At 49.5% G+C, this 15,796-nt stretch overlaps 1 protein-coding gene across 4 annotated transcripts in view; it reads left to right on the forward strand.

The window, feature by feature from the left end:
* The window catches only part of TTLL6 (tubulin tyrosine ligase like 6), a 38,227-nt gene continuing 22,431 nt past the window's right edge, over positions 1 to 15,796 (forward strand). For 2 of the 4 annotated variants that reach the window (XM_073883825.1, XM_025859188.2), the window contains exons 1-6: positions 7,759 to 7,799; positions 8,737 to 8,855; positions 9,000 to 9,130; positions 10,674 to 10,830; positions 11,789 to 11,932; positions 12,557 to 12,642. In XM_073883825.1, the coding sequence (XP_073739926.1) occupies positions 8,835 to 8,855; positions 9,000 to 9,130; positions 10,674 to 10,830; positions 11,789 to 11,932; positions 12,557 to 12,642 (539 nt within the window). In that variant the 5' untranslated portion in view covers positions 7,759 to 7,799; positions 8,737 to 8,834. Of the gene's footprint in view, positions 234 to 4,105; positions 4,199 to 6,459; positions 6,682 to 7,758; positions 7,800 to 8,736; positions 8,856 to 8,999; positions 9,131 to 10,673; positions 10,831 to 11,788; positions 11,933 to 12,556; positions 12,643 to 15,796 lie in introns of those variants that run through there. The other 2 variants (XM_073883824.1, XM_073883826.1) reach the window with 2 other exon arrangements.

The raw sequence follows: 15,796 nt of genomic DNA on the forward strand, positions 1-15,796 counted from the left end.
GGGGGCACGGCAGCCTACCGCTGGGGCCAATCGAAGACCTAGAAAGCCCTATATGCAAATATATGAGGGCTGGGCGTACCCCAAGTTAGGAGGGGCGAGGGTTGGGCTTGCGGGTTGTCGGGCAGCCAGTGGGAGCGTGTCTCCTTAATCTTTTTGAGGAGGGGGCCCGCAGGTGTGGTTGCGAGCGGTACCGGCAGCAGAGCAGGGGCAAGACGGGGGAGTAGGAATCGCGGGTAAGAGCCCCCCAAACCCGGTGCTGGCCTTAGATCGTGGCCACCTAGTGTCTCCCCGCTGGAAACCCGGTCCGTCATACCCCCAAAGTCCCCCTCGATGCCCAGTTCCCCAGGGCTACCCCCTCCGCCCTCCCCAATGGCGCTCTACCGCCAAAGCCACTCCCCTCCCGGTCCCTGCTCTTCCTTGGCGCAGTAGCTCGTCTCTTCCCAGTCCCGTACTCGCGTTCAGCTCTCCAATACCCTCGCTCCCTTTCTCGTCCTCAAAACTCCGATGCCAAGACCTTGCCCACACGCCAACTCTTCTTTTCCTAGCTCCATTTCCCCTCCTGTCCCCACTTTCGTTCACTTCCTGCCCTCCCTCGATTTTCCGAACCCGGTGCGCCCAGGGAGCTGTTCCTTAGATACCAGAGACCCCTGGGAATCGCAAAACTCTCGCTGCCTCCTTCCCCATCACTGGGTCCTTCTCCTGATCACCTTTCTTCCTTTGTCTGGAGAAATCTTCCAGAGAGACACTTCTGTTTTGGATAGCCAGCACAGCCCTCTGCAAATAGCCCTACCCCTCCTCTCCAGCCCTCCTCCCCCTTCCAGTTATTATTTCTCACCTCCTGAAGGAGAATTCTTCTAGGCTTGAGGAATGTTCTCCTTTGGGATTTGAATGCTAGGAAAAATTAACTTACATTTGGGGATGAGGTGGGAAGGGAGCTAGCCTTTATTAAGCACCAGCGTGTGCCAGGCACTTCAAAAAGTTCTTTAATAGGTACACGAACCCTACTGTCATATTTTCATTTTACAATAGAGCTTTTATTTTGAACCAAGCACTGCTTTAAGAGCATTATAAATATGAACTCATTTAATCTTTAAAATAACCCCACAAGATAGATATTATTATCCTCATTTTAGTTATGAGAAGACTGAGGTACAGAGAGGCTCAGTTTCTCACCCACAGTCACCTGCTAGTAAGTAGAGCTGGGATTTGGATCCAGATCCATCAGTCTTTGCTGGTGATACACTGAGTATTGTGCGGAAAATGGCTGGACATGAGTCTGCCCCGTAAATTGCACCTTCCTCTCAGCTTTTAGCAGAATAAAAAATGTCATCGGAGTCAGCAAGATTCTTAGTGTTTCCAGAGAATGGGGCCAGTCATTCTCAGCACTTTTTACTGGCACAGCCCTTGAGCAATTGAGCGCCCACATCCCTCCCTTGTTAGCCCATGTCTTGCTAAGAACCCATTCAGTCCCTGTACTGAAATTTCCAGGGTGGCTAGAATTGAAAGCCAAAAGGCCATAAAAAGCATCTTAATTTATCCTGCCTGCATCAAAGCTCAAAGCACTTTTCTAGATGTGAAGTTTTTCTCTTCCTAGTGGTCTTTTAATCACAGAAAAGACAGGGAATGAGGGCACACCTGAAACTAATGTAACGTTGTGCATCAACTATACTAAAAAAAAAAAAGACAGGAAATAAGGGAGGAGATATTACTTGGCTTCTCATGACATACAAAGTCAAAGAAGCAAAGGTGGAAGCAAGATCCAGAGGTCTTAACCTCCACATCTTCTCCCCCCATCTACTTTGACCTTTTCCAAGAGCTGGATCCTGGAAGCCTTCAGAGAGATTCTTCTGGTAGGGGAATGAGGACCAAAAGATGAAAAGGCGAGGAGATGCAGGAAAACCTATTATTTGGGAGAGGAGAAGGAAGTCCACAGCAGACACAATAGGATAGCTCTTCAGTGCCATATATAGTACTACAGACTGAAAGAAAAGTCCAGGCTCTGAAGGTCAGGATGAAAAAAACTCGGTTAAAACTTTAGACATGTTCCACTTCGGTTAAAACTTTAAACATGTTCCACTCTCTGTTCTTAATCAATCACCAAATGATTCTTTCCTCCAGTTTCTTGACACCTGTATTTGAATTCAGCTTTGCAAAAGAAAGCCCTAAATATTTTCCATGCTCTGCAGCACCTCCAGGGGTAAGAAGAGTAGTTTACCTGTAGAGCCCTTCAGAAGTGGAAATGAAATATGGTCCCTTCTTTGAGATTTTCCAAATAACCTGCAATGTGTTTGCACAAAGCCATCCCAGGGCTCATTCCCTCCCCCTGGTGGCCAATGAAGTGCATTTTCATGCTGTCTAACCAGGGTTTGGTTGGCTTTGTCTGGCTGGGAAGATCGAAGATCAAACCCCACACTAAAATGACAGGAAACTTCAGCTGCCTCTTAGCAAGTGATTTCTTAGCAAGTCACATCTCTGGGGGTGCCTGGGTGGCCCATCCGGTTAAGCATCCGATTCTCTCTCTCTCTCTCTTTTTTTTTAAGTAGGCTCTACGCCCAGTGTGGGGCCCAATGCAGAGCTTTAACTCATGACCCTGATGTCAAGACCTGAGCTGAGATCAAAGAATCAGATGCTTCGCCTGGGTGGCTCAGTCAGTTGGGCATCCGACTCTTGATCTCAGCTCAGGTCTTGATTGCAGGGCCGTGAGTTCAGGCCATACGCTGGGCTCCACACTGGGCATGGAACCTACTTAAAAAATAAATAAACAAACAAACAAACAAATAAATAAATAAAAGTCATTTCTCTGACTGCAGAGGCCCTTACACCAGGGTGTATGTATGGCTCAGGATGCTGGCAGCACCCTTCACTCTTCTGTATTCTCCTTAGGCTTTGTCCTTAGAATTTAATGCCTCTCCTCCTTTGATTCCTCAAGGCTGCAAGATTACTTTTGACAATGAAATTGTTGGGCAGGAGAGTAGGTGGGGACCCCCAGGTTAGCAGGGAGTGGCTGCTGAGACTCGTAAAGAGAAGGCTGATAGAGTTTAGTAAGACTTGAGAGGTCCTGGGGGGAAGCAGCTTTTTTTTTTTTTTTAAGATTTTATTTATATATTCATGGGAGAAAGAGAGAGAGAGAGAGAAGCAGAGGGAGGAGCAGGCTCCCAAGGAGCAGGGAGCCTGATGCGGGACTTGATCCCAGGACCCTGGGATCATGACCTGAGCCGAAGGCAGACGCTTAAACATCTGAGCCACCCAGGCGCCCCAGGAAGCAGCTTTTGTTCTAACTCATTGCTGCTTGGGGGCCAGGGATGTGCTAAAGGAGGATGGCTCAATCCAGACGTCCATGAGGCTGGGCCTCTGGCCTGAAGGAGACAAATGACCTGGTCATACAAAAATGTTCCCTCTCTCTTAATGCTACTGTAAGGAAAATAATAGCACCAGGGCACCTGTTGCTTGGCTCCTGTATCAGGGACACTGTGAGGACGGGACTGGGGCCAACTGAAAAATACTTAAGAGGGAGCCACGGCTTGGCTCTATTGGATAGCTGGCGTGAAGTAATGGGGCCCGACTTTCCCAAAAGAAATGGAAATTCTGGATTTTTATGAGAAATCTACATTGTCTGGTTATTGGCAACTACTTCTATTTAAAACTATCCCAAGGACACACGGTGGTGGGCCAGGTGAGCATGTCAGCGGGCTAGGTTCGGCATGCAACACATGCACTCCCCACCCCAGCAAACTCGGAGCAAGATACTCTCTGTCAGGAGCCTTTGAGGGAATTCAGCAGGGATTTAGTGTTGAGGATGAAACAGGAAGGAGAGGACTGGGGGAAGAGAAAGCTGGGGGGGCCAAAGGCAAAGCCAAAGTAGACGCCATGTGGCATTGACTGCTCTCCACCATCTTGCCCCTGACTCGGGTACCATTCAAGTGGCTCTCACGTCATAGGTAGCCTAGAATCCAGGGGAAGGCAGCTAAGTACGCTATGGGGACCAGTTCCTTTAGAAGTACGTGGGCTCAGCTCCTTGGTCTATGTGCCTGGGGCCCTCTCGTAGTGCAAGAGTCCACAGCATTTGATCTTTTTGCCGTTTTTGTTGTTTTTCTCTTTGACGCAGACAAGTAGCAACAGCCATGACTCGTTCTTACCACTTGGGCAAAGACTCAAAAAAGAGCAAAGACAACTCGCAACTCCAGAGGCCAAATTCAGGGTCAGTTTTCTCTCCTCAAGTTAACATTAACCTTTAGGTAAACGGAGGCTACTCCTCCAGGGCCTGGTAAACAGAAGCTGGTTGTGGAGGGCTAGGCGAGTGGAAGTGGCTGTTTACCTGGAACCAAGGGAGCAACTCAAGGTCAAGAGTTCATGCACCTTAGTCCTTTTGAACAAGAATGTGCCTGTTCACTGGGAAAAGGGACTCACAAGGCCCAGGTGTCATTGGTTCGTTGTGCCATGTACAACGCTTTCTCCCCCTGCTCAGGTGTCGCCATAAAGGGGCTTGGCTATAAGTGGCAGTGCTCTTGAGCAAGAGAGAAACCCAAGGCGATCCCTGGCTGACTTAATACTGCTGCCCTTCCTCTTGGCGATGGTTGTGAGCATTCAGTGCGATGGTGTATGGGATAACTCTTTGAAAAACATAAAGAAGTACATTCATATAAGGGCTTATTATTAAGTTATTCCTAGGTAGCCTCCAAGTTAGAGCCCTCCACTCCGCAATTTTGGTTTGGGAAAGGGGCAGAGAGACATGGAAGGGTGCGGTTATGGTAAAAACATGGCCCATAAGGTACAAAACATTGTTGAGAATTAGCCAGTGTGGGTACGAAGGAAATGTGATTCCCATGAGATTGTGTGAGTCTCTTGGGCCTGCTGTTAACCATGTATTGCTGGTGGTAATCCAAATCGTTGGAGTGCCTCTGGAAAACAACATGGTGATATAAATAGATAGATAGATAGATAGATAGATAGATAGATAAAATAAAACCAGAAGCTATATAATTTTTATGTTAACCTAGTAATCCTGGTTCTGGATATATATCTTAAGAAAAATAATCCTCAAGAAGTAAAAGGCCTTCTATACACAAAAGAGCACATTTCAGAGCCATTAATATAACAGCAAAATTGGAAGCATCTTACATAGCCAGCGATAGGGTAATGGTCAGTTAAATTCAGGCACATTCCTTCAGTGGGGTTTTATTACACAGCCATTAAACACTGGAAACAAGTAAACTTTGTCACCACCAAAAGGAAGTTTCTGATATGATATTAAGTGTGTGTGGGAGGGGGAAGCAGATAGAAAATGGTTTCTATAGTATGGTTACAATTATAGAAGAATAATTGTGCTTAGAAATTAAGAATCAAAGAGAATATACAAAGGGGGCAAAGTTGCTCTTCCAGGGTAGGAAAGCCACATGTGATTTCTCACCCTATCCTTGTCTAAACTCCCTTTAATGTTTTATTATTTCATTGTAATAAATTATCATAAAGATATTACTATCTTTTTTTTAAAAGCCAAAGAGTTGATGAGGGAAGAACAGGTAGTAAGTAGCAAAGGCATCAAAGGACAGGGGTTGCCGTGGTGAGGAGGTCGGCAGGATTTGGGCGGTAAAGAGGAGGAGGAGCCCCAGAAAGTTGGCTTTATGGTCATAGAAGCCTTGGATGTGAAGGAGATGGATCCGTTGATTGGATCTGGGCTTTTCTGGGTTACCCAAAGGCACATTCCTAAGGATTACTGAAACAGGGGCATTAAAAACCATTACAGATTTTGATATTTGAAATTTCAAGCAAACAACAAAGAAGTCATCATGGGAATGGTTGGGAGGGGGGGACAAGAACTTTGCTAGACTTCCCTATTGGTATTTTTACCATTTGGTCTTGTTTTTGCGTTGAATTGAATCAGGGAGATGCTGTACCTTTTCTGTGGGTGGGGTCTCTGAAGGTCTCCGTCTGGCCCTGGGCTTGAATTGTGTTCAGTCAGCTACGTATTGACCCTGTACTCCAAAGCTACCTTTGCATTCAGCATCAGCGGCAGGTTGGGCGTGGGGGGTTCCTTGTAGTGTCGAAACAGTTAACAGACCTCCTCAGAGCACCTCGTCTGCACCCACTGGGACTAACTCCCTCAGTTGGGAAGGCTTAGGGCTTGGTTCTTGAGGGCGTCTCCAGACACTCACTCACTTTAATAAGATTGTTTACCAGGTGGTGCCATGCATAGCCTCTCAGCCTGCTCCTGAAAATCCCAGGAGGGCAAAAACCAAAGCCAGGGTTGGCTGAGTGAGTCCCCAAGGTCAGAGTCCCTGAGGGCAAAAGGTGGAATCAGCTCTCTCCCCGAGCTTGTACCAACCGTGGAGGTGGGGTGGCATTTTCTAAGCGGCAATCAGCGCCTGGTCTCAGAGTGGGCCTACCACCCACATGAGCAAGGGAGGGGGTCCCCCTGCAGGCAGATCCAAGTAACTGCTGCTCCCTCTGCTCTCTCCCCAGGGTGCGCAGGGATTTCCCCAGAGCCTCCTCCCCGGCTGGGGAGATGCTCCAGTGCCTGCCTTTGGACGGCGAGGAAGGGGCAGACTTGGAAGAGCGGGAGGACAGTTCCCAAGAAGATCCGAAAGAAATCATCACCCTGGCTTTCGTGAGCGAGAACACTGGGGTGCAAGAGGGGCTTCAGAATGCCCAGCAGCAAGGCAAGAAGAAGAGGAAGAAAAAGAGGTTAGGACTGAAAGACGGGGAACGGGGATCCATGTTGTTGGGAGCAGAAGGGACCTGGAGGGGAGGGGGCCTTGGCCACTAACGAGAGGTTAAAGAGATGTTGTGTGCTGGGACCTTCAAAATCACACCTCCTTCAGTTCATTATGAGAAGAATCCACCTGATGATCTGTTTGATTGATTGATTGAAGATTTTATTTATTTATTTGACAGAGAGAGAGAGCACAAGCAGGGGGAGTGGCAGGCAGAGGGAGAGGGAGAAGCAGGCTCCCCGCTGAGCAGGGAGCCCGATGCGGGACTCGATCCTGGGACCCTGGGATCATGACCTGAGCCGAAGGCAGATGCTTAACTGACTGAGCCACCCAGGTGTCCCTGATGATCAGTTTTATAGAATCAAATAATGGTGTGTGTAATCGCAAACCACACCTTGTCCTAATCTTCATTCTATTTGTGTTTAGAATGCTTTTTTTTTTTTAATTGTGTGGGAAAAGACAATTTCCTCATTTTAAGGAAGTGCTTATTGTCCTGGGAACTTAGTACATTTTAAAAATAATGAAACTGACGCTGACTTCTTAGGATCTGCCTGTGGCTTCTGCGTTCTGGTTTCTACTTACTATTCCGTCACACCTTGCTCCTTTCAGGGACAACGAATCACTCCTCAGACTCACTGATGCTGGAAAGCTTGTCCACTTTCTAACTCACCCCTTCCCTTAGTGGGGGGGCAAGAGGAGGGAGACCATGAAGTAACTTGGCCCAAACATTTTTCACTTTCCTTTCCTGATGGGCCACTGGAGTAAAAGGATTGAGGAGGTGATGATGTTCATATGAAGCTGAAGCAGAAGTAGTTATAACCGCAGTACAGAATTTCTGCCTCCGTGTGGGGCATTGGTAGAGTCCGTGTCTTCCGCCACTCTGTGACCCTTGGGATCCTTGTCTTTAGTCATGGGGGGTAGTCAGACCAGGCTTAGTGTGGCAGGATGGGTTTCATGCAGCCCCGCCTGGGACCGATGCTTCTGGGTGTGGTCACCTATTCTGGCAAGTGTGTCTGTCTCTGTCTTGCTTTCCTTTTTCTCTTTCCAGATGATTGGTGATCAATCTCTCCACCTGCCGATATGAGAGCGGTGAGCACCTGCCTTCAAGGGATCCACGACGGGGACCCAGTGGATTACCCCAAAGGGTTGGGAAGGGTCATCTTGTATATTCTTGAGGATGAAAAGTGGATGTCTCCACATTCTGTTGTTTCCTTTCTCAATGAACTATTTGAGGAAGTTGGGAATCTCATTCCAAGGAAATATGGGTTTTGACCACAGTGGTGTATATTTTAGCTCTCTATAGTTCCTCTATAGGGTTATTTGGGAATCTGATTGTAGAGAAGGCAGCTGTTTCTGCTTGTTAGAGCACGAGTTAGAGACTGGCAGTCCACGGGCTGAAGATGACCTACAGAACTATATCAAACTATAGAGCAGCATTGTCATTATATGGATTTCAAATTTGAATGTTTTACACTGGTCCTGACTCCCCTGGGTCACTATAGGTACTTCTTCCTTTCCAGGCCCTTGAAAGCGTTTGAGTTTGTGTTGGAGTTATCTCCCAGTTACTAATGCTAACAGGGACAGGGAAAGAAGGATGTGATAGCATATATGTGGTTTTGAAATGCATTGTATACTTTTTTTTCTGTCAATTTACCTTCCTAATTAGGCTTGGCTCTGGCTGATGTTAAGGATTAGTTTATATTCCCCGAACATTCTGTGCTTAGTGTTTGGAGGAAAGCCAGAAGCCTACTTCCTGGCAAGGGGAAACCAGGGCGGGTAAAACATTCTTCCCAGATAACCTTCTGTGGGGTTCACCGGGTATTGGCTGTGTGCCTCAATAGCTCTTCATGTTCCTTTCTTGGCAATGGTGTGTTCAGACCAGGCAAGATGGCTTCCAGTCCCAACAAGCTGCAGTGTCTCTCTTCAGTGCAGGGTCTGTGAGCACCTAAAAGCATAACCTCCCCACCCTGTGCTCCTCCCCCACTCCCCGGACTGACAGGCCTTTCTTTTTCCAACTCCATGGCAGTGCGTAGGGCCGCCCAGCGGTATGGCCTTCAAGAGGGAGGGGAAGCCAATGACTGGACTCTCTACTGGACGGACTACTCAGTGTCACTGGAGAGGGTGATGGAGATGAAAAGTTACCAGGTATTGTCCGGGGCAGAGCTGGGTCTCAGTAGAAGTGTGGCATCTACCCAGTGGGCCCCCCCCCCTTTTAGGACTGTCCCCCAAGGGGATCTCATGGGTACTCCCATGGCCCCCGTTGTTCATGAATTCTGGTGTCCTTTGTAGAAAATCAATCACTTCCCTGGGATGAGTGAAATCTGCCGCAAGGACTTGCTGGCCAGGAATATGAGCCGCATGTTAAAGATGTTCCCTAAGGATTTCCACTTTTTCCCTAAGACCTGGTGTCTTCCTGCTGAGTAAGTGCCCACCTGTGTTTCCTTCTGCACTACCCACCCCCGATTTCCATTTCCCTCTTGCTCGGGATTCCCGGTGCTACTTTCCCTTCCCAAAGGATCTCCCTTCTCTCTCTCCCTTTCTGGGAAGAGAAGGGATTAAGGGTGTGTCCAAGGTTGAGAGAACACAAGGCTCTGCTATAAAAAATTAGATGACATTTAGGGGCTGGGTGCCTTGGAGCCTGTGCCTGCAGTTGGGATGAGAATTTGTTCTGACCCTGAAAGCTGTTGATTTTGAACTTGTTCCAACCTTTTAACTGCAGCTTCTGAATTTTTAAGGACCCTGAGCACTTCTGGAGGGAGTGAGATAATGGCTAGTGCCCAGATTAGGAGCCGGGAGGGACACCTGGCTTCTGTTCCATGGCAGGACCATGGATGGCAGCCAGCCTTTCCCAGTCTCCTGCCTCACTCTATCCATCTTGAAACTGGGCATCCATGCTTAGTACACAAAATGCTCTAGACCACACCAGTAAGAAACAGAGGGAGTGTGGGATGGCATGAACGTGACCTGGGTACAGTCTGGTCTTTGGGATGAGGAGGAGGGGGGGCAGAGGGACATTGCCATTGGAATTCTCTTCACATGGCGAGAATCCCAGTCTGTCCTCTGCGCCCAGTGCTTTTCCAAACCAAGAGCCCCAGGATTCCCAGACTTCCCTAGCTTGTCCGGAACAACTTTCAGGACTCAGTAGCAACTTAGACGGAAACATGTTTGCCTTCAGGCCAATGGGCTCCTCCAGATTTCAATGGCCACTGAAGAACATTGCAGTGAAGGGACTTCGCAAAGGGTCACCATGCCAATGAGTTCCAATGCAAAACAAGAAGTGTAGCAAGACTGAGATTTAGAATGCCTTAAATTGGTTTCCTTCTTCTGAAGATACTTTCTTCAGAGTGTGTTCAAGGGTAGTAGTTGCGCACTGAGACTCTGGCTGGAGTGGAGGTGTTCCCGGGGAAGAGCTGAAGCCTACAGGAGGGGAAGAGACTGGTTGATCCAAGGTCACACCACCGGTCAGGGCTAGAGCCATGTGCAGAGCTCCACATCTCCTATCTGCAAACCCAGGAAGCCAAAATACTTGGATCACAGCTACCTTCACGGGACATGCAGCACGTATCAGCACCTTGCCTGCCTTCTGTCACGTAATTAACCACCATACAAGACAGGTGATCTTATCCTCATTGTGTAGATGGTGGAATTGAGGCTTAAAGAGGTCAAGTCCTTGCACAGGGTTACAAAGCTGGTGAGTGGTGTCGCCTGGGTTTAAATCCAGGCCTGAGTTCCCTCCGAAGCCCACACTCTCTCCACCATGTGTGCACGTGCATGGCTGTCTCTCTTGTTGCCAGATCTCCCAACACGTGTCTGTTGACTCTGGAGCTTTGTCACATTAGATAGCTTTAGTGTTTTTGTTGTTGTTGCCTTTTTTTTTTTTTTTTTAAATAAAGAGCTAGCCTTCCTTTTCACTGCTCCCCCCCGCTAACAGTGTATCTCATTCCCTCCCTGCTGCTCTGGTAGCTGGGGGGATTTGCAGAACTACAGCAGGTCAAGAAAAAATAAGACATACATTTGTAAGCCGGATTCAGGCTGCCAAGGGAGAGGTATATTCATCACCCGGACGGTGAAAGATATCAAGCCAGGAGAGGATATGATCTGTCAACTCTATATTTCAAAGGTACTTCTTCATTGTGATCATTTCTTTCTATCCCACAACAACCTCAGGCTCTAGCTCCGCTGCACCATGGGAAATGAGGCAGGCAACAGGGGCAAAGCCGAGTCCTGTCTTCTGCCTTGAAAGTTGTCAGACCAGGCCTTCTGACCAGGGATGTGACAGGTGTCTGGGCCAGAGCATCCCTCACCCTTGTACCCTTGTACCTGGTGTGGCCTTACTAGGCTGGCCCGTCACCTCTAGCAGGTGACAGCTGGAGGGCACCTTTAGTCTGTGGATGTCCCACTTCATTTGGGAGAGGGCAATAGTCCTGGAGGGATCATGGTAACCGGCTTTGCTCCAGAGCCAGAGGTCAGAGGTCACAGTGGCATAGCCCACTGCAGGGAGGGAGCCCTCTGGAAGTGTGCGTGGACTGGAAAGGACTGGCCAGCATTGCAGGAAGCACTCTTGCAGAACTGCCATGTAACATAGCCCTAGATGGTGACAACATGTCCTTCATCACAGGACTTTTAATGTTTTTTCAAGATTTTTTAAAAAAGATTTTTTTTATTTATTTATTTGAGAGAAAGAGAGAGCGCACAAGCAGAGGGAGCAACAGAGGGAGAGGGAGAAGCTCCTTCAGCAGGGAGCCCGAAGCGGGGCTTGATTCCAGGACCCTGGGATCATGACCTGAGCAGAAGGCAGCCTCTTAACCGACTAAACCACCCAGGTGCCTCATCACAGGACTTTTTCATGTTACTTTGCTTGGTTGCCAGGAGATCTCTGGGAGGCAGGTACTTGTGCTGTAGGAAACTGAGGCACAAGTGGGGTTTAGTGACTCCCACAGGTCAAGTCCCGTTGTCCTCCTCCCTGGCCCCAGCCCAGCCCGCACTCTGTAGTATCAGGCAAAACCAAGATCAGGCACTAATCTTCAAGTCTGAATCTCTCCTCTGAGGCTTATGTGACTTTTCTTCCCTCCTCACAGCCCTTTATCATTGACGGATTCAAGTTCGACCTACGGATTTATGTGCTGATGACCTCCTGTGACCCTCTGAGGATTTTTGCATACAATGAAGGACTAGCACGCTTCGCCACCACCTCTTACTCCCACCCCAGCACAGACAACCTGGTGAGCTCAGGGGTTGTGCCCTGGCCCCTCCTCCTTAGGGGGATGAAAAATCCCAGTTCAGTCCACATTCTCAAGGCACTGTGGACATGGCTGTTGTTGGTTGAAACTTACCATGTGCCAGGTTGCAGACGTCCAGACGTCCCTTCCTTTAGCCCTCTAAGGAGCCCTCAGAAATAGAGATTATCATCTCCATTTTACAAATGAGGAAATGAAAACTCAGAGTTGAAGGAACTTGTCCAAGGTCACAGAACTGGGAAGAGATGAGGCTGTGACTCGTGGCCAGATCTGCCCTACTGCAAAGCTAGTGCCCCAGATCTGTGGTGCTGGAGGAGAGAAGGCCATGGGCGAGCCCCCGTCCCTCCCCCACCCCCTTCCTGCACTCTGTGATCTCCCAGGATTCCTGAAATGTCTCTCAAGCAGTGAACCACCCAATCTCAGGAGTAGCTGGACTCTCTTCTACCCCAGGCTGAAGGCTACCATTTTACTTCCTCTGTTTTACCAGTTTAAGTAAGCCCCAAGACTTTCCCTCTTTTCCATCGCTTTAAGCCACAGGGGAGGGCACAGAGAAGAAGCAGGAGGCCTGCCCTACCTCCTGACCCCACAGACTTGTGTCTCTTTCCCCAGGATGATATCTGCATGCACCTGACTAATTATTCCATTAATAAGCACAGTTCCAATTTCATTCGAGATGCTCACACTGGAAGCAAGAGGTAAGGAGGCTGCCTCACTTCTCTCTCCGTGCCCTGCCGGTCTCAGAGCTCAGACCCGGCCCGTCCCCATCAGTGTTTCCATCTTGGGTCACATGGGCTCAGCAAATATTTCTTTGCCTCCTTATTCTCTGCCCTCTGGCTGTTAATCATTAAAAGAAGTCTACATCGTAAACCCTAGGAGGTTGGGAGGAGGAGAGATAAACATCCCCAGCAGGACACACACACACACACACACACACACACACACACACACACACACACCAAAACATATGCTTCTTACACTGGGCCCTTCTGACATTTCCAAACCAGTAGATATTTATCGATTCCTAGTCTGCCAAGGGAGAAGGACATGTCAGGCCATTGTTCCTTTGGCCTGTGGTTTTCTGGGTTGCTGCTCCGACAGAGATTCTCGAATGATAGGTCGTGCTGCCTGGTGCGGGCTGCCTGTGGCTGGCTGGCTTTGAGATTCCCCAGAAGGGGAGAAATGGGAAGATTTCATGAGTGTCTTCCCAGTTATTACATTCATGTTATTGTCTGATCCTGTCTCATTTGAGTTTTAGGAAAAAGGGGGAGCTGGAGGAAGTGAACATGGCCAGGTACGAGGGGAAGGGAAAGCAGCACCAGCTAAGGCCCCCGGTGTGGTGGGGCCCGTGCCGGGGGCTCTGTGTGCATTTTTTTCCCCATTGCGTCTTTCCCTCACTATGACAGAGGCATCGTCATCTGCCCTTTGTAGGTGCAGAACTATGACTTAGGTGCCGTCTCCATTTTACAGACAAGGAAACTGAGTCTCTGAGAGGTTAAGCTGCCCAAGGTCACACGGCCGTAAACGCTAGAGCGGGATGAGAAGGCAGGTCTGTCAGATTGCGGGGCGCATGCTCTGTCCCCCACGCCGGGCTTCAAAGGACTGATAAACACACAGTCGGTTTGGCTTCAAAGCATCAGAGAGGCACGTGAAATTTCACAACGCCCCTGGTGGCTGGCAGACTTCCAAAAAGCAAATGGAAAAGCACTGGCTGAAGCCTGCTCGAAGGGGAAGTCTCCCCTGTTTCAGAGGGCGCCAGCACCCGTCTTTCCCGAAGCTCTCCCACCTCCTGGGCTCCCCACCCGGCCCGCGGGCACCAGCTCAGCCTCCTTCGCTGCTGTGGGCCGGGCCCAGAGCCGTGCTCAGTGAGGCCTGGCTTTCAGGCTCGGCCCTGCCTCTCACCAGCTGAGCCCGCACGGGCCGGTGTCTTCAGCATTCTGAGCCCCCGCCCCTTGGTGTGTAAGGTGAGGGCAGCGAGATGCCCTGCCCTGCCCTCCCCCGTCCTACGTGCCCTGCCCACCTCCCAGGGTCACTGTGAGGCTCAAATGACCCGTGATAGCCAGGGGGACACTGCCTGTGGTTACTGTGATTTTTCCTCAGTCCGAAGGCATGTAACCTAAGGGCCCCTGTTTCCCTCCTCTTATGAGAAGACACCCTGACGACAGGCTTTGGGCTCTCAGGCCATGACGGAAGGGGTGTTAGGGGGTGCCAGGACTCAGGGGAGAGTGTGTAGTATTGTTTGGTCGCCCTGCACCCCCTCCTGCCTTCCTCCTCCTTTTCCTCACCTCTCTTCCCCCCAAGGTGAGGCCTTGCCCCTCTGCTCCGCTACCCTGGCCTCCACCCTGTCCCCTCTCCCTGAGCTCCAGGCTCATTCCTGCTCAGAGCACCCTGACATCTGTTGCCTCCAGCTCAGCGTTTTCTCGCTCCTTGCTCCCACCCCAGCCTTCCGAACCGGCTGCCCTGCCCGGCTTCCCCCTCTCTGCCTCCGGACCTGCAGGATTAGAGAGTTTGGTGTCATCTCTGCTGTTGAGTCCTGAATGTTCCTCCTGCAGATGTCCCTGTGTCCCTTCCTTTCCACCAGACCCAGGCCTCGCTTCAGCCTCAGACCTGATGGGTGCTCAGACACCACTTTCCACTGTTATCCTACTACACTGGTGGTCAGCATTCTATTCGTTGAGGACTTGCTAGGTGCCAGGCACTGGTCTAAGAAACAGACACACCACAGCCCATCTAATCCTCACAACAACACTCCAAAGTAAGAATTATTATTATCAGCATGATTTTGCATATTAGGAAACAGGTGTCAAAGGTTAAGTAACTTGCCCAAGTTTCCACAGCTGAGAGGTAGGAGTGTCGCAACAAAAACTCCCGAGTCTCTACCCTTCACCACTAGGCCACACTGTCTGTCTGTCCGCTCCATGGTGTTCCACCAGGACACTTGGGGGCTCACATTCCATATATAGGCTTGCTCATTTCCACTTCTCCATCTTTGCTCAGCTCTAACCGAAAATATGTGAGAACATCCTTGAAGGACCTTCTGGCTCACTAGGCTTCCATGTTGCCTTCTCTGATCTGGCTCTAGATCCTGGTCCAGCCATATGGCCACTGTGCAGCCAGCCTTTGTTTGCTCACTTAATCAGATGAGAGAATTGGGGTCCATCTCTGAGGACGAGCCTGTGGAATCTGAGTCAAACCACCCACAGGAACCTTCCCATCTCTGGACTCCCACCACCCTCTGGTCAACATCAGCCATAGCCCATAACTGCTCTTGGCTTGGTGCACACGTTCATCATGTGTTCTCAATTGTACTTAAACTCCTTGAGGGTTAGAGTGGCGCCCTGGCCTCTGGGCGCCTCCATGTGCCATGTGCCAGGCAGAGTCTTTCTTTCTGTCCCTTCCTTTTCCTTTCACCTTCCCTCTTCTTCCTCTTCCGCATCTTCTGAGGCGATCTGCTTCTCATGCTGACTGCCTCACCTGCTCACACTTCCCCCATCCTCAGCGTGAGGCCATCTGTGCCCCCGGTAAACCCCCCAGCAGCCGCACACTCAGCAGGAGCAGTGAAGGAGGGGAGGCAGAATGACTGGAAATCTGGCAGGGCTTAGGGGCAGAGACCAGGTCCTCTGCATCTTTCAGGGTGCCTGGCACATAGCTGATGTGTTAAATTGAATCGGCTAACCACTGGGCATTATGAAATTATACAATAATGTATATTCATTTTGATGTGCCTGAGTCATCAAGAAGAGGTTATGTTATGATTTGCAGTGTCTGTTATAAGAAGGCAGGGAAGTGTATAATCTATTTTGGGAAAATTTATTTCCCAATTAAGCAAATTAAATACATTTTTTTTTGCAC

This window comes from Callorhinus ursinus, unplaced genomic scaffold (assembly GCF_003265705.2).
Source record: "Callorhinus ursinus isolate GAN/ISIS: 27379988/994484 unplaced genomic scaffold, GSC_fseal_2.0 scaffold52, whole genome shotgun sequence".
NCBI classification, from domain to species: domain Eukaryota; kingdom Metazoa; phylum Chordata; class Mammalia; order Carnivora; family Otariidae; genus Callorhinus; species Callorhinus ursinus.